Source organism: Mchenga conophoros, linkage group LG6 (assembly GCF_057382185.1).
Source record: "Mchenga conophoros isolate Kocher_MC1m ecotype Shallow Benthic linkage group LG6, M_conophoros_male_GT1.1, whole genome shotgun sequence".
NCBI lineage: Eukaryota > Metazoa > Chordata > Actinopteri > Cichliformes > Cichlidae > Mchenga > Mchenga conophoros.
Genome location: NC_140531.1, coordinates 30,693,448 through 30,712,771, shown reverse-complemented (window position 1 = coordinate 30,712,771; position 19,324 = coordinate 30,693,448). Strand labels below are relative to the sequence as shown.

At 39.3% G+C, this 19,324-nt stretch overlaps 1 protein-coding gene across 2 annotated transcripts in view; it reads right to left on the bottom strand.

The window, feature by feature from the left end:
• Positions 1 to 18,586, bottom strand: part of LOC146572915 (zeta-sarcoglycan-like) — a 392,767-nt gene extending 374,181 nt beyond the window's left edge. For both annotated transcript variants that reach the window (XM_085277367.1, XM_085277368.1), the window contains exon 1: positions 17,916 to 18,586. In XM_085277367.1, the coding sequence (XP_085133493.1) occupies positions 17,916 to 17,954 (39 nt within the window). In that variant the 5' untranslated portion in view covers positions 17,955 to 18,586. The remainder of the gene's footprint in view (positions 1 to 17,915) is intronic.
• Between the last annotated feature and the right edge of the window lie 738 nt (positions 18,587 to 19,324).

Genomic DNA, 19,324 nt, shown 5'->3' with positions numbered 1-19,324 from the left:
AAACTAGCAATGAAAAGAATAAAAAGGGGAATGCTGTGGTAAGGAGCTACGGTGGAAAGAGATGCTCTTTAAACTTTAATAGATTGTTTCTCTCTCTTCCAGGTAGCTTTTTTTGCTGATGACATTCTTAAAATGATTTCTTTGTATAGAAGTTGGTAAAATGTGCTATGCTACACTGTTGCACCCTCAAAAATGACAGTAAGGGCATAAAGATTTTTTTAAAGGGTCTTTTGTAAAAAAAAAAAAAAAAAAAAAAAAAGAACAAACACCTGATATCAAACTATTCAGACACTGGCATTCCCAAAAATAAGCACACACACGTAGCCTGATACCATCAAACATTAATATTGCAGAGACAAATGCACACAAAGCATCAAAAGCAGGTAGAATGACAAGATCAAGAGAATCCCTGCATGGAAAAAGAAATAACATCACAACAAAATATCAAAAATAAGTCTCTTTCATGTCATGACAAAAAGGAATAAGTAATTTTACCCACAATGCAGTTTTTAAGTTCAGGAATGAAAGACACATAAGCTGTCCATCTTCTTTTGTGACATGAACAACATGTAAAGCTATTTCTGAGCAAACAAGTGAACAAATAATGAGCTCAAGTCACAACATATGGATCAGGCTCTGATCAACACACTGGAGGTTCAGTATATTGTTGTAGTTTTGCTTTATTTGATGTTGTATTGATGATAGAAGAGAACAACAATCCTTATAGTTGTCTCTATGAGCACATGCGTACACACAAAGACATTCATTTAGGCCCCAGTTACACAGGCCTAGACCATCTGATTAAACTAGTTACAGTGGCATAACGTGTATCCTTCGACTGGTTGGTTGGTTATTGGAGCTTGCCGGCTGGTCCATCCGGGAGAACCCTCTTGGCGTTACTTTTAGTTGGAAGAAAAGAGTAAAGGTGGCCACTTGTTGGTAAAATTATAAAATATTTGCAGACGAGTTGGCATGGAAGATTCTAACTTGCCAACTAACCCTTGCCAACTACTTGGCAAGTGATAGTCAAAGTGTGACACAAATAAGAACCAGTCACATTTGATAGTAAATTTCCTTTTGAAGTGTGTTGACACAACAACTGACTCAGTGTTCTCTTTTTCCATTTTGCATTATTTTTAAGTTTCACTAAAGAGTAAATGGCGAGAAGTTGCAAGCCTTGGGTTTCATCAAAACTAAGGGTGACCACAGGTCCCTACGACATGAGCGGGCCCAAAACTGGGACTTTCTCTCTCAAGTAACTTTATATTTAAGATGCTAAAGCTGGATCGGGTGACCCTGAATCCTCCCTTAGTTATGCTGCAATAGGTGTATGCTGCTCGGGTATTCCCATGATGCATTGAGTATTTCTTCTTCAGCCACCTTCTCACTTACTATGTGTTAATAGACCTCTTTCCACTGAATCATACTTATTATTAATCTCTGGCTCTCTTCCACAGCATATCTTTTATCCTGTCTTCCCTCTCTCACCCCAACCGGTCGCAGCAGATGGCCGCCCATCCCTGAGCAGGAGGTTTCTTGCTGTTAAAAGGGAGTTTTTCCTTCCCACTTTTGCCACAGTGCTTGCTCATAGGGGGTCATATGATGTGATGCCATTTGATATTATACAGCAATTTAATTCACTGGCAACATGCTATTAATTTGTAGTTATCTTAACTACAAAAAAAGACACACACTGCTCTGACATTCGAAATCAAAGATGTGATGCCAGAGACCTCTGTGGGTGGTCAGATCTCAGCCAAGAGTGTGTGCACATTCACTACTTGATGTTCTAATTTGTGTGAGAGTCCTGCCTTCTGGGTAGAAGCCTCACTCTGAAGTTTGCCAGCCACTGAAGAACTCCTGCGTGATCTGCTCCCATAAGTCACCACTACTTTCCTTAACTATAGTGAGGCAATTGTGCGTCTTTTCTCCTCACGCCTTCCTAGGAATGATAAAACAGAATCTATTTGTCAGTCACACTGAAGAATATCAATTGTACATATGTTAACGAGCATAAGCTGCAAATTCAAAGGTATTGATTTAAGTGATTATTACCCTGATAGCGCATTCAGAGACAGATATCAATTACATAAGATATATGGCACAAGACGCATGGTTATCTTAGCTGCCAGTTTCAGGATCTGAATCAATTTAGCAGATAGAATCAGGCTTAAATCTGGCCAGCAGCCAAGGATATTTTTACAGGAGTTTGGGTCAAGAAGTTAAAAGCTAGCATTTTTCAGTCAATTTTACAATTTTAGGAAGCATCCATTTTCTTTGTTTCTGGCTCTTTTATGTTCATTCTGACCTTCACTTTTTGCCTTTAATTCTTACACTCAGCTCTGGCTTTCTTTTTTGCATTCTATATACCTTCCTCTACACTTCTTGCCTCGATCTTGCTTTCTTCTTCTGTTTTGCGTGCTCTCCTTTCTGCCCTCTGTCTATTGCTGCATTATCATCCATCTGTAGCTCTCTCAGGTGAAACACAGTCCTCTGTCCTCCTTTCCATCACTCCATCTCTTTCTGTCCTTCACTCTCCCACTTCTGAGTTACGAGAACAGACAGTGACAAGTACCTTGTCCTATTCTGCTTCATTTCTCTCAATTTATTTTCTCTTCCCCAGCCTTTGGGTCCCTGTTTTTATTTAGAAATAACATTGGCTCTGGAAGATCACAGTCATAATCACAAACTATAAATACTCCTGAATTACTTTCAAGATCAGTTGATTCGTTAGTGACATGTGACGCTACATTTGGCCACATTTAAACCCAGCACATGCACAAAGCTCAAGACCTGTATTTATATTAAAGTAAATTGCTAATCCAAATCAGGCAGTACATTGATACATTACATGCATAAGAAAAATAACATTTATTCACTATATGATGGGAAAATTGTAAAGTAGGTGACTGCTACATTTTGTAAAATGGAAATGAAATCCAATTTTAATGAGTTTAGAAAAGGCATATTTTTCAGCTGTGAATGTAATCCAAGCAAATTGAAGGAGAAGCGTGGTGTGGAAAACATGTTAATGTTATCTCTCTCCTTTTGTCACACTTGCTATCTCAATTAAACTAAGTTCCTCACAGTCTTCAATGAATTACTGCAAAAGCTGGCACAAATAAGAACAGCACATAAAGGAAGCAAGAGAGCGAGAGAGAAAGGTGTCTAGAGGTGTCTGTACCTGGACTAGACTGGACACTTCATTCCCCCCATCACCTCACTTTCTGTCTGTCCCTCTACATTTCCCAGAGCTTATTTCATGCCCCTGAAATCTAGCACCAGGTGTTGGTCGCCTTGCTGGCATATAACTCAACTCAACCTCCTCCATATTACTCTGTCGTTCCGCTCCATCCAGCCCTCGATCTCTCCTCTTTCCCTCCTCTTCTCTGTGCTGCTCTTGCTTCATTTGGCTCATGATGAGGTGTCACCACTCTGTCCTTGAGTAGACGAGAATCCCCTCTGACAAAAAGTGTTTGTGTGTGCGTATGGATCCCAGCATGTGTGTAATGTGTTTGCCTGTTCCTGCCTTTCGCTGCAAATGTGTATGTGTGTATGTGTGTGTGCATGCGCGTGTGTGTTCAACATGTGTGTGGCCTACCCTAGCCTGCAGAAGTGAAAGACATCAGGATTGTGCTGTCACAGCAGGAGAAGAGATGATTTACTTGTCAGGGGGCTGAGGGACAGGAAGGCAGATACAGCTAACAGATAAATGCACTGCTGCTGGTGGGATAATGTAAAGATGCTAGGCAATACTGCAGGGACAGTACAGCTGAAGGACCATTGATGCAGAGCGAGTTGGGGCACAGGTTGTCTGGCTCCTGCAGTCATGTTTGTTTCAAATTATGATTCATATGGTGTCACCTTCGTATCTTCAGCATTTTTGGCTGTACCTTATTTTCCAGCTTAGAGAGTTAGAACGTCCTGTGGTCATGTGGTTCTAACACAACGCTATCCAATTAGGCTGAACAATCTTCAATTCACAAATGCATATCGTTAGCTTCATAGCATAATTGCCTAAGTCATTTGACTAAGTCAATGACTTAGGCACTTATGCTATGAAGCTAACGATATATTGGATCTTAGGGGCAATCTTAAGGCAATGCCCTACAATGTCAAAAATCGTCATGTTATATATTAAAAACAGGCTGAAGTCATCATGTTGTAATAAAAACATCATAAAACATAAAATTTTTGGTATAGCCAGTGCTCTTCGGGAGGAATTGCACTCTCTGAGTGCTCTTTGCATTTGGGTTGGACATCACCTGCTTCTAGCATTTCCTACTTTGTTAAAATTATAATTAATAGTGTATTTTTTATACAGCTGTCATATCAAATCACAGTTGATATGATAAAGCACAATGTAGTAAACTGATTTTTAAATAAAGTAGAAAAATTAACAATATAAGGACATAATAAAATGTTCACAAAACAGGGAGCGTAATTAAGCTATTTTAATATAGGCTGTGTGTTTTGGCTGTTGTGACACCACAACCGCTGGGATGAATAAAGTATAACATGCCTTATTGAATCCTATCTTGTCTCATCTTAGAGATTCAAATTTGTCACTGAAAAAGCAACCCAACGTAACCCATTTACCCTAACAGAGAATTTTGCTAACAAGATTGAAGTATCGTGAAATTCTTTAAATAAGATTTGTTCAGTACTTTTACTGTTTGTTAATAAAATTAACACAACTGAACTTTTTAGAGTGTTAACAGTGCCAAGGCTGGTATTTATCAACCTGGGTCAAAATCATTTAACCCTAATATTTAATTCAATTGTAATATTGAGCTAAATTTATGTCATAATGGCATCAAAGTCTGTGCTTTGGGACGTGACAGACAGGACAAGATGGTGTATACGGAGACGAATATTACCCTGTCATTTCAGTGTCAGTTCCACAGTCTCTGTAAATGATAACCAAGCTGGGGCACATGATAGCTGGCTTGCTGCAGGGAAATGACAAAATAAATGTTATCAAGGAATAAAGGTTACGCCGCATGTGCAAGTTGGAGGCTGAGAATGCAGGGAGTGAAAAGTCCATATCTGCTTACAGCATTTGGAGGTATAGCCTCCTGCACAATCATGAGGTAAAAATTAGAGAAAAATGTGTTGTCAGTATAAAATAATCAGATTTTCTGAAGAGTGGCTAAGCTAAATACTGCACTACCATTTAAGTTAAGTTTAGTTTATGGCCTGTGTGCATTACAGAATATGAGTCCAAGTGCAGCGCTAAGGCTTGCCCAGTGTTAAAAATGTTATCTCAGCCAGATTTACACTAAAGCCACAACAAAAAGCCACTGATTTGTGTACCTGACAAAACAGGCGATCATTAGCTTGTCATAGCTGGACCACATAATTACCAGATCATGATTACCTTGTCATTACAACATAATTCAATTTTGAAATAAAATTGTTGTTGAGAAACAGAGTCATGTTGCAATAAGCTACAAATGATCATAGCAATTTGTGAAGAATTTAATGACTGAGATCTGAGACTGTTTAGCACCACTGTGCAAAGCAGCATATTAACTTGTCATTGCTGGACAGGGGGACATAGCCTGCAGCAGTGCACATGATGACAACTGTAAAGGTCCCTTCATGGTGAGCTACACCTCAAATTAAAATCTAATATTGAACAGTGAACAGCCTTGTGACATTTATGCTGCAGATGAAATGGCACCACATCGTTTCATTCTTTTGGACAGAGACAAATTTGTACATCTCTCAAAACCACTATCTCTGAAGTAGTCACAGTGGACAGAGGAAAAATGTACAAGATAATGAAAGTCTGCAGAACAAATGCACACCCGCTATTTCCTTGATTGCAATTTTCAGTGAATTAAGGAGAGACTGTTGTGGTCATTTGCAACACAATTTCAATAGTGCTGCAATACTGAAAATAATTCATTCAATATGTCAGTGACAGGTCAGCTGAAACAAGCATTTGAGCGTCAATGCCAGAATCAGGGGTATAGAAAACATCAAGGCCATGTAGTCGAGCTATGTGACATATCCAGGATGAACTGTGCCATGAGCCTTGATCATGATGCTGATACTGCAATGTATTTTTCATATGCCACATTTCATGGTAGAGTGCTGATAATACTGCTCCTCATAAAAATGTTTCATTAAACTGAGGAAGGATCCTTTATGCACTGACATACCATGGCACCTGTTGTGTCTGCTGTATAACATTTAAAATTATATTGATATTTACACTGATACAGTGTTCAAAGTGATATTTTGCTTTTAGACATTGCGGTGTACATGCTGCTAGTATGGGCCACTACTCTGGCCAAGACTAAAAATGCAGCAACAACTATTAGATTATTTAATATGAAAGCTTGTAAATGTATTTCCTTTTCTCCCACTGGGGCTGAATCTTAATCACTTACCTGATTTCCCCCTTGCATCAAAAGTCGATCAGCGTTTTCAGTTTACCAGTGAAATATGTCTGCAAAAAGCAATAGATGAATGTGAATGCTGTTTGAGGTAATTCTGGATGATTTCACTAAATTCCACTCCGCTCAAAATATCAAAAAAATAAGAATGATGAATCTGGCGTTGCTGAGCCACTCTTTCTCTGTTTGCTGTTCTTGCTTAATGCTGTGTGCAAAGTGACAGAAAAAGTGCGTTTTTTCACCAGTTCTTATTATTTCACCTTTTCTCAGTTATACTTTGGAATTTAGACAGATAGGTATCAAGCTGAAATAAAAGATTTTAGTAAACGGTTTCAAAGAAGTAATAAACATACCACTGCACTACAAGGTTTTAAAATTGTTTACTGTTATTAGTGCTCTTATTTCGGCCTAACTGGAGAAATAGAAGAATATTTTTTAAAAGAAACCACTGTAACTTTGGAGGTATTGCGTATGCTGTAATGCTGCTGCAAAAATGTGTATAGCTTTATAATATACACTCACATTATTAACGCAGCAAAAACCCAAATTTTCTTCCTTTCATTCACACACTCTACAGTAAGTGCAGATGTGATTGCTGTGGAAAAGGAAGAAAGTAGTTGCAAGAGTATGAGAGAACATAAAGTGGACAGAGCATTCCCTTGTGCAAAACTGGCTAACATAGGGTATAAAGGTCACACAATGAGAAACAAATGCACAACACTGAGGCTTTCACAGGAAAGGTTGAGTGGCAAGTAGCGAGGTGCGGCATCAGTCATTGTTAAGACTGATCGCTCGTTTGGAAGCTTTAGGCTCCACTGGGATATGTGTGTGTGTGTGTGTTGTGTGTGTGTCTGAGTATGTATGTTAGTGATTACTGCCATGAGTGGTGATCTGGGGACAAGTACACAGTAAATGCACCACAGGCAAACACAAATGGATTCATTTGTGTTTGCCCGTGGATGCAAAAGGTTTATATAGTAATGCATTCACACATTTACACCTATTTCCTCAATGGTTATTATATGCATAAAGTGGTCGTCTGCAGGACTCTGTCTGGCCAACTGTGTGTGTTTGTAATTGTTTAAATCATATAGTGATGCGGACCCTAGAGTCTCCCCAGGGCCAAGATCAACCCCACCATGTTTTCTCTCTGCTAACAAAACATGTCTGCAGTCTGCTCTGCCTTTTTCCCCATGTATCTACTGAGTAATGCATCCCCAGACAACTCCCATTTCATGATTTCTTGTATATCGACGAATGTGACTTAGGTATGCTGCATGCATTCCTAAAATATCCCTGATGCTTAATTAAATTCTGCAGGCCTCACATGCCTCAGTTAAGCTTAGTGATTCAACAAAAGGTGAAAACCACTGCTGACCATAAAGATCTCAAATTTTAAAAAAACAACAACAACATCTTGATGATCTGCAAGGCTTTTAGAAAAATATGCTGTGGACCGAAGTTGAACTTTTTGGAAGGTTTGAGTCCCTTTACATTTTGTGCATTTCGTGTAAATTTCTTAAAAAGAACATTGTGCCAACAGACCAACATGTTCGTCTAAGGCTGTTTTGCTGCTTCGGGACCTTGATGACTTAATTGATGTCGTAACAGATGGAACCATGAATTCTGCTCTGTAACAGAAAATCCTGATGCATCTGGCCATTAATTAAGTTGCATAACCCAACTCAAGCACGGTTGGGTTATGCAACAGGAAAAGGATCCAAACCGCACTAACAACTCAACCACAAAAAAATACAAAAAATATAATAAAATAAAGAAAACAAAATGAAGATTTTGGATTGCCCAAACCAGGCACTCCTAATTGACGTCCAATTGAAATGCTTTGGCATAATCTTAAACGGGGCATTTATGTTTGAAAGCTCATCAATGTGGCTGAAGTAAAACAAAGAAGAGTGGGCCAAAATTCCTCCACGCCAATATGAAAGACTCAGAAGATTGCTGTTCTTGCTCCCAAGGGTGGCACAACCAGTTATTAGATTTAGGGCTCAATTGCTTTTTCACACAGGGCCAGGTACAGTGGGGCAAAAAAGTATTTAGTCAGCCACCGATTGTGCAAGTTCCCCCACTTAAAATGATGACAGAGGTCAGTAATTTGCACCAGAGGTACACTTCAACTGTGAGAGACAGAATGTGAAAATAAAATCCATGAATCCACATGGTAGGATTTGTAAAGAATTTATTCGTAAATCAGGGTGGAAAATAAGTATTTGGTCAATAACAAAAATACAACCCAATACTTTGTAACATAACCTTTGTTGGCAATAACAGAGGTCAAATGTTTACTATAGGTCTTTACCAGGTTTGCACACACAGTAGCTGGTATTTTGGCCCATTCCTCCATGCAGATCTTCTCGAGAGCAGTGATGTTTTGGGGCTGTCGCCGAGCAACACGGACTTTCAACTCCCGCCACAGATTTTCTATGGGGTTGAGGTCTGGAGACTGGCTAGGCCACTCCAGGACTTTCAAATGCTTCTTACGGTGCCACTCCTTTGTTGCCCGGGCGGTGTGTTTTGGATCATTGTCATGTTGGAAGACCCAGCCTCGTTTCATCTTCAAAGTTCTCACTGATGGAAGGAGGTTTTGGCTCAAAATCTCACGATACATGGCCCCATTCATTCTGTCCTTAACACGGATCAGTCGTCCTGTCCCCTTGGCAGAAAAACAGCCCCATAGCATGATGTTTCCACCCCCATGCTTCACAGTAGGTATGGTGTTCTTGGGATGCAACTCAGTATTCTTCTTCCTCCAAACACGACGAGTTGAGTTTATACCAAAAAGTTCTACTTTGGTTTCATCTGACCACATGACATTCTCCCAATCCTCTGCTGTATCATCCATGTGCTCTCTGGCAAACTTCAGACGGGCCTGGACATGCACTGGCTTCAGCAGCGGAACACGTCTGGCACTGCGGGATTTGATTCCCTGCCGTTGTAGTGTGTTACTGATGGTGACCTTTGTTACTTTGGTCCCAGCTCTCTGCAGGTCATTCACCAGGTCCCCCCGTGTGGTTCTGGGATCTTTGCTCACCGTTCTCATGATCATTTTGACCCCACGGGATGAGATCTTGCGTGGAGCCCCAGATCGAGGGAGATTATCAGTGGTCTTGTATGTCTTCCATTTTCTGATGATTGCTCCCACAGTTGATTTTTTCACACCATGCTGCTTGCCTATTGTAGATTCACGCTTCCCAGTCTGGTGCAGATCTACAATACTTTTCCTGGTGTCCTTCGAAAGCTCTTTGGTCTTGGCCATGGTGGAGTTTGGAGTCTGACTGTTTGAGGCTGTGGACAGGTGTCTTTTATACAGATGATGAGTTCAAACAGGTGCCATTCATACAGGTAACGAGTGGGGGACAGAAAAGCTTCTTACAGAAGACGTTACAGGTCTGTGAGAGCCAGAGATTTTCCTTATTTGAGGTGACCAAATACTAATTTTCCACCCTGATTTACGAATAAATTCTTTACAAATCCTACCATGTGGATTCATGGATTTTTTTTTTCACATTCTGTCTCTCACAGTTGAAGTGTACCTCTGGTGCAAATTACTAACCTCTGTCATCATTTTAGGTGGGGGAACTTGCACAATCGGTGGCTGACTAAATACTTTTTTGCCCCACTGTAGGTTTGGATAACTTTGTTCCCTTAATAAAAGAAATCATTATTTAAAACTGTATTTTGTATTTACTTTGTTTTTGCAGGAAAGAGGGAAATACATATTGGTAAGGTTCTCTTAGGGAGCCTCTGATGGCGCTAGACCAGCTGTTTCTAGTTCTTGTTTCAAGAAACATTTTTTAAGAAACATTTTTGCTAAGAAAAAACAGTCCATTTTAAGTCTAAGAAGAAAGAAAACAGCATTACTTTCCAAACTACCAGTGTATTTTCCTTAATTATTACGCAGCACAGCTGTGTTAGCTCATCTTCAAGCAATTCATAATGTCAGGTGGTTTAAAGTTCACATACACATAGAACAGAACACATACATGCCTACAAGCAATGTGAAGGAGAGGGGTTCATACTGTGAATTACTTTACTGTTCAGCAAACATAACAAAACTCGTAAACTCCAATATGCACACACACTCATGAAGTCTAAACACTGTAAATTAACCTTTAAAAGGCCAATTCTAGCCCCATAGCTATTAGACCTTTAAACACTGCTACCCAAGCAATACACACACGCACACCCACCCCCGCACACACTCACACGCACACAAACATGAATAAACATAAACACAGAAAAGCCATGATTGCGAGTGAAATTCTATTTATGTAACACACACACACATGCACAACCACACTATATTGTGTAATGGAAATATTCTTTCTGCAAAATTGGGTAATTAACTGTAAAATGAACTGATGTGGATAAAGAAGGTTACTGACTACTTCACTCTGAAACTTACCTTCAATATGGCACACTCCTGCTCCGGGCCATCTCTAAGTGAATGTGTGGGCATGTGTGCATTATTGAATTTATAATGAAATTAAAAAACACTGTGGTATGAGTAAGAAAAAGGTAAAAAAAAAAAATTTAAAAAAAGGAAGCCTAGAGTAATTTGGGAATAGTTTTAACCTGTACTCATTTATATACTGTAATGCCAAGTATTCACAAGTCTGCCTTTACACACATACGAACATGAGTGAAATCCCATTCTTAATGCATTTGGTTTAGTATGATGCTGGCCCACCCTTTGTAGCTCTAACAGCTTCAACTCGACCATTCTTCCAGAAGTGCATGCATTTGTGGGGTTGAACACTGATGTTGGACGAGAAGGTTTGGCTCACAAATTCCACTGTAACTCATCCCAAAGGTGTTCTGTTGGGCTGAGGTCAGGACTCTGTGCAGGCCAGTCAAGTTTTTCCACAGCAAACTCGCTCATCCATGTCTTTATGGACCTTACTTTGCGCACTTGTGCGCAGTTCTGTTTCAACAGAAAGGGACCATCCTCAAACTGTTCCCACAAAGTCAGAAGCATGAAATTGTCCAAAATGTCTTGCTATGATGAAGCATTAAGAGTTCTTTTCACTGGTACTAAGGGGCTGAGCCCAGCTCCTGAAAAACAACCTCACACAATAATCTCCCCTCCTTTACACATGACACAGTGCAGTCGGAAAAGTACCATTCTCCTGGCAACTGCCAAACTCAGACTCGTCCACCGGATTGCAAGCCACAGAAGTGTTATTCGTCACTCCAGAGAATCCAGTGGCAGCATGCTTTAAAACATTTAAAACATTGCATTTGAGTTGCTGCTATTCCCAATCACTTCCATTTTGCTGTAATTCCACTAATAGTTGACTATCTTTTTCAATATTTTTTCATTGTTACTCCAGGTGTTAGAAAGTAGGGGGAAAAGTAGACGACTGTTCAATACAGAGGCAATGGTGATATTAATCAACTGAAATACATTTTTAACTCTGCATACATGAGAACTGAAGTACACTGGCTAGCTACTAAAGGTTGCCTCTGTTAAGTGAAATTAAAATACATCAGTACCTTACCAGTCAACACTGATTATCACTTTAACCCCAAATGTAACGTAAGTCCGTGTCAAATTTATCAATGAATGATAGAAGGGAGGGATTTATCTTAGTTCAAAATAGTATAGGTTAATAAGTTACCTTGATTTGAGCAAGTGTTGATTAGTTTAATTAGACAAACAATTTTGTCTAAATACCAAAATTGAAAAAAAAAACAGAAATATTAATATGTCAGTCTTGTGTTTTCTATTCATTTGCACATTATGCAATGCCGTGTGATGTTCCAATTCCAATGGCTAAGAAACTTCAAAGTGGTTAAATTCACATTCAGCTGCCTATTGCAGTGGAATAATTTGCCACCCGGAAAGGCTTTGTTATTAATGTGATGCCACAGTCAGGAATCGTAATGCATCACAGCCTATCTGTTATGGATTCAAAACTGAAAATGAGGATGCATGCAAATGTTTGGGAAGTCTCCACTACAATAGGAATGAAGTCAGTGTGGCTGAGAGTGAGGCCCCCACTTTCAAATTGTGCAGCTGTCACATTGGCAACCTCAACAAACATGACTGTCACTACAATATAATGTATTTCACACTGGAGCACATTGAGTAATCAGTTCACGTGTGTTTTTGCACTTGTAACATAATTGAACTGAACTGGTGATACACAGATGAAGAATTGCACTCTCTAACTTGGAGGTTAGAGAGGCAAGCTGCAGCCCAGCTCACTTAAATGAATGAGTAATGTTCTCCCATCCCTCAGCAGCTACTTTTGAAGTGCCCTTGGAAAAGGCACTGAACCCCCAATTGCTCCAATTGAGCTGCTCAGTGGCCAGAAATGCAAAACTGTGGCTGCACTGGGTGGTTACCAAATGGATTTAAGTGAAAGAGTGTAACCAAGGTGGGAAAACAGCCACATTGCAAATGCTGTTTCATTCAGTTTCAGGCTTGTATCATAGGTTGGTTCATTTGGCTGTCCACTTTGTGATTAACTAACCATAATTTAGAAGTTATGTTCTATGGTGGCTAGAAAAGGAATTACATTTCCTTGTTTTTTCACCAGTCACAAATTTATAGACACTATTTATAATGTATAGTTATAGTTATATCAGTGTTAACTCATAATCTGTAGACTTACGAAAGATAAACTCCAGGTTTCCTTTGCCTGTTGCAAGTCCAGAGCTTCTGATCTAGAGGGTCAAATTCAATCTGACTGCCCTTATTATACTGTATATAATTTATGGTGCAGCTATTACTAAAGATCAATACCACTTAAACTGCTCTATTGATATTGAAACCTGCACTGATTTATGACCCCATAGGTCTTTGGTTAAAAACACACACATTCACATGCACACACAAACACGCACACACATACCAATTGTAGATTTTATATAATGCAGTGTCTTATCAATGTCCCGATGTTGTCCTTGTTCTCTGTTCATTTCCTGAGAGTGCTTTTTGAAACACACACACACACAGGCACTAGACACACACACATTTGACTAACTGAAGAAAAAAAATCTGGTTTTTCATTAGATTGGATTGCTGTGTGTATATACTGCATGTGTTTGTCTCCACTAGTCCAGAAGGCTATGTGGTCAGTAAGCCTGTGCAGTTTCTCTCTTTCTCTCTCCCTCTCAAACACACACACACACACACACACACACACACACACACACACACACACACACACACACACACACACTTTTGCTGTATTAGAAAAGCCACTACATTCATTTGCAGTTCCTACACTTTTCAGCATTTAATCATGAATTATGATTTCTTGCATATAAACTCACTCAGATGTGCATACCTTCAAACCTTCACTATACAGAGCATACTGCAGGAGTGTGTATGTGTGAGTACTTCTGAGTGCCAAAACCCAATGCACTCAAACTTAGGGACTGTCACCATTGCCAAGGACATGTCACCAGCTCTGCAGAAAACATCAAGCAGATAGATAAAGAGATGGACGTAGCAGAACTAGATGGAAATACTTTAAACTCAATATGTAGTGTGATGTAGTAGTTCTTACGTGGGATGGGAGGTACGGGTGATCATTATTTTTAGAGAATAACAGCTAGAAATCCTGCATGGTCATTTACTTTTTTAAGGAAAGGAAAGGTCATTATTCTTTTAACATAGCGCTATAAAACTAGAGCCACCAACTTTTAATATGCAATCACAGTAACATTCAGTAAGTTCCACTGTACAGAGATTAACTAAACATAATCTAATGACAGCAATGACAGCTTAACTTAATTATTTACCTTTAGTCATTCAGAGAGAATGGGAATAATACATGCGATGCTGAATTTTATTCAAAAAGCTCAGTTGCATTAGCGGCAACCACATTGCTGTTTTAAAAGTTTTAAAACTACACATTTGCTTTTGCTGTTTAGGTGTGTATCCAACACAGTTGTGATTGTTGGTGAGCTGTGCAACTTACAAAGATTCATAACAGAGATGCGCATATATATGTCTTCATATATATCTTTGCATAAATGTAACTATCAGATTGCCATAATATTTTTACACAAAGTTCCCAGAGTTCTTATTTAAACTTGTTATCAATAATTACCTTTGCCGATGATTAATAAGTCGGTAAGTGATTCATCAAATTAACAGAAATGAGTGCATGTCTAAAAGGAACAAGCATCAAATAGACACCAGAAAATAGCAGAGACAAAAACATTAGTACTCACAAAATTCTGCAGGTCAGTTTCATTGGCTAACAGTTAAGGTCATTTTAAAATCCGAACGCCAATTTTGATCTTTTAAATCAGCAACCAGCCAGCTGAGTCCAAGTCCGTCTGGAGCTCTGCATCAGTGCGGTATCAAGGTTCCCTTCTCAGAAATTTGATCACATAAAATGTTGCTTGAAATGTCAAACCTCGGAGGAATTTTATTGATTTGTTAATTTATCTAGTTACTGGTCACCAATAAATGCAGCAGCACGCAGTAAATAGACATTTCCACCCACAGTCTGTGTCTAAATTGTATTCCCTATTGAAAACTCAGTGGTATAATAGGTGTACAATGTATGTGGCCATTAATGGCCATTAATGTGTATACTACAGTGAGCTTTCTTAACTAGAATTATTTACTTATCTTTCAATACATGTCCATGACTGCTAACAATGACCTACTCTAGAGTTAGAGTGAATGTATTTTCATTATATAATTCAAATGTATAATGAATTGAATTAGCATATATAAATAGAGAACCGCATTAAAAACAGCCAAAATACTGAGTGAAAGTTGAGTGATAAATGACTAGCAAACATTAACAGAGGTGGCAAAAAGTACAAACATTCTTCACTTAGGTAGAAGTACGGACACTTACACATACACATTGTTTAACAAAATGATTTGGCAAAAGTAAAGTACTGATTCAACTTCTTTATTCAAAGTGGAAAAAGTTCCGAAATTCACTCAAAGTATAAAAGTAAAATATAGTTCTTTGGAGGACATCAGCTACCAGCTATTTTGTTCAAACGAAACTGAACTTCATGTCACAAAAAAAATAATACAAACTTTACTTCAACCCAAATTCTAATTCTAAACTATTTAGTCAGCTTGAACAGGTGTTATCTAGAACACACAGAGATTAAAAGCAAATGGAGTTCATCTCTATTTTCTGTTTCCTACAGTGTGAATGACTTTGCCTCTGCACCAAAACAGAAAAATGAGTAAAATCGAGTGTAGTGTTGTAAGGTGGTGAAAAGAATTCATATGGACAATATTTTCGATATTTTCTATTCTGAGCTGCAGTGGATTTTTTTAATGCATCAGCTGCCATGTGCTGGAGCTGCTGCTCCAATATTCACTGCGCTTTCTGGATTTACCAAACAGAATTCAACATAAGCCGATGTTACATGAGCAAGTGTAGCTGATTTCTGACACCTAAACATTATAAGGCTGGAATTCAGTGAATGAATCTAATCAGCATCCCAATCTTTACCTTAAATGAATTTTGAGCTCTCCTACCATTGATGTAACCTAACATTGACCATGAACATCTCATCTTCTCTTCACCAGTCCAACATAGCTGATATTTGTTGAGCTGTTAGAAATGTTGCATTTGAAATTACCTGCTGCTTCAAAAAAAAAGTGATTTCCTTCACGGGGGAAAATAATTATTTGATCTCTTTCTCAATTTGTAAGTTTGCCCACCATCAAAGAAATAAACAGTCTTTCATTTTCATGATAGTTAATTTTGATGGCGAACCAAAAATCAAGGGGAAAAAATATATATGTAGAAAATCTGTGGAGGGAGCCAAAGCTTTGAGTTGCCAATCAGCAGCCAAGAAATCTAAAGGATTTAAAGTTTATTTAAAGAGGAGTGAGCCAAAATTCCTCATTTGATGTTCAAATCTGGTGACCAACTTCAAGAAATGCCTTACTGCTGTGCTTGCCAACAAGGGTTTCTCCACAAAGTACGGAGTTATGTTTTGCTTGAGAATCAAAAACTCACTTCACTCAGTGACATCCATGACAGGATATAGAATTTATATAATGTGCTTTTTGTAGATTTTTTGGTTAATATTCTGTCTTGCTCCATTAAAATGAAACTACCATGAAAAGAGACTGCATGCTTGGTTCTCTTCTGAATTGCTCACTCAATAATATCATGAACACATCTTTTAAACTTGTGCCAAAAATGGACTGTTCCAGACTTTAACCCCTGAATATAGTGACTACAGTTTTAATTGGTTTGATACTGGGAATTCCACAGTGATGTGAAATAACAACACAGATCAAATGCATTAAACCTAAAGTAATGAGCCTGTTCTGAAAATGTAACAAGCAACAGAAAGGAAATATATCTGTGTTAAAATATGAGGAGTAAAAAGTAAACAATTGTCAGAAAAACAAATATTCCAGTAAAGTACAAATACCTGAAAAGTCTACTCAAGTAAAGTAACAAAGTAGTTGTACTTCATTAATTCTTACCTCTGGTCAAACGTAACTAGAAGCAATGTCTTATTATTGTTTTTTCCCCATTATGTTGCTCTCATTGTGAAGTGCAAAAAGATTCATCCCACAAAACACCGAATTTGACCTACATGGACATGCAAATGCCTAGGAAATTGGACAAAAATGTCAACGGTTAGAATAAAAGGATAGCGCGAACTATATAAGCGTCCTTCACAAATATAGTCGGGAAAGCAATGTCTACACAGCCACATAGCCTAAATCTGTGGGCACAAGTACACACAGGTATTTATTTCTTCCCCTTGACATTAGGAATCGCCAGCTTCACTTTTAAGCCAGTAAAAACCTGTATTACACCGAGGGAAATGAAAAGTAAGATTAATAACTCAAGAAAGGGGATAGAAATGATAAGTCTGGTGGCAGTCTTACTTCTCTATCTGTTTCTATGAATGTTTGCTAATTCATTTACACGTCGGGCGCATTCGTCCCGTCGATCGAATGTCCCAACACCGCACAACAGTTCACTGCAACAAATCTTTGTGCAAGCAAAGCTTAGTGAAATTTACCTTACACGCTGAATGCTGACACACGCTCGTCCTCACACTCCTCTTTTAACCAACATGCACGAGTGTGGTTTTATACTTAACAGAAACAGAGAGAGAGAGAGGGAAAGCATATCTTCGATAGTGCTGCAACTACATCCGTTTACTCGACCCGAATGTTAAACCCCATTTGATGATTGTACCTCAAGACTTTCAGATACCAGTTAACCTCCCAGCATCGAAAAGTCACTTGGTCCCCCCAGAAAGAACAAACAACCTGCTGGCCGCCCATCCAACTAACCAACAGTTAACAAGCATCGTCTCATGATATCAGCTTTACCCTTCAGCACCAGTCAGTCATTTGCGGATTAATCCAACCAGCCAATAACAGCCATAAGACAATTCACTCATCATTCCAAGTCACCCAATACGCCACCAGTGTCTCCACTCATCCACCCATACAGAAGGGTATTGCAACTCTCTCTGCAGGAATAAGTGCGCGTCTCTATGCTGCGACTGTCTTACCTTGAGCGCTTCTATATCCAAAGACGTCGAGCGGTCCATGACAGAAAGTGAAGTAGCTTACTGCTAATCAGTCACGAAAATACAAGTCCCACAGGCGGAGAAGATAAGAGGGGAAGAGATTAAAAACGGAAACAAAAAAAGGAAGAAAAAAAGTTGGGGTGCTCTCGAGAGTCCCAAACTCTGCTGCGATATCCCCTTGATTATTATTAGGATTTGGCTATTAATATTCCAGCACGGCACGACGAATTTTCTCAGTTTCAAGCCTCCCTCTGGGTCGCTTGGTAAAATCAGGACTCCATAGCATGGAAGTACCCCCCGCCTCCAGTCCCCGGTTTGTCCGTGCAGAGAATTGATGGGTGAATTTGAAAATAGATAGAAAAAGAAAAGAATTCGCCGTGCGTAATGTTTTAAGCTGCGGCTTTTGCGCACTTGGTGATCCGTTACGTGTTTTTGTGTTGTTACATCTGACTAAGAAATATCGCCCCTCTGCTGGAATGAAGCCGGGATTTAGACTCTCCTGATAGTCGGTCAGCGGATAAATGCCGTTATATCCCGTGGAATCCCGGTAAATGTGAGTGTGCTGTGTCTGGTGGGCAAATGGAGAGAAGACGTCCGGCTCAGAGAGATGATATTCTGCCTTGCCTGGGCGACTTCCATGCGGCAAACCGCCAGAGATATCAGCTCTCCCTGAAAGAAAAGGGAAAGAGAGAGGGCGAGAGAGAGAGAGAAGGGGGGAGAGAGAGTGAGAAAGAGACACAGAGAGAGAGACCGGATGGAAGAAATGCTGAAGATAGGAGATGGAAAACTAGAAAATAGGCAATGATGTTGACGTATATAATTTCAGTGTCTGACGCCCCAGAGTGTGATGTTAGCTGTTTCTTCTCTGTGTGTGTGTGTGTGTGTGTGTGTGTGTGTGTGTGTGTGTGAGTGAGAGATGGATTGGGGGGGGGGGGGGGGGGGGGCATTCTAATCAATTAGATGAATGGACAATGCTGCTTGCCACAGAACTCAAGAAGGGTATTTAAATGCAGAGGCTGTTGGAAGAGGGTTGTTTCAGAAAGTCTGGGGAAGCTTGTGTGTGGTTTTGTGTGTGTCTGCATTTGAAGTGTGTTTGTGAGTACAAATGCAATGCAAAAGCATTAGTCTGATACACTATCAGTCTTTTGATATTGCAGAAGACGAATCATACTGTGATTGCCTGGGAACAGAAAAATACTGTAAAAGAGTCAGTGAATAGATCATATATATAGATTGACAAAATTTCTTTCTTTTTTGTTATGTTATGGTGTAAACTGTCCTAATTCCTTTACTTAAATTGTCGCCGCCTGCTGACTGCCAGGGCTTTTCCTCATCCATAAAACACCTTTTAAAAAATGTTTGCAAGAAGGTGTAATCATAAAATGAGGTGA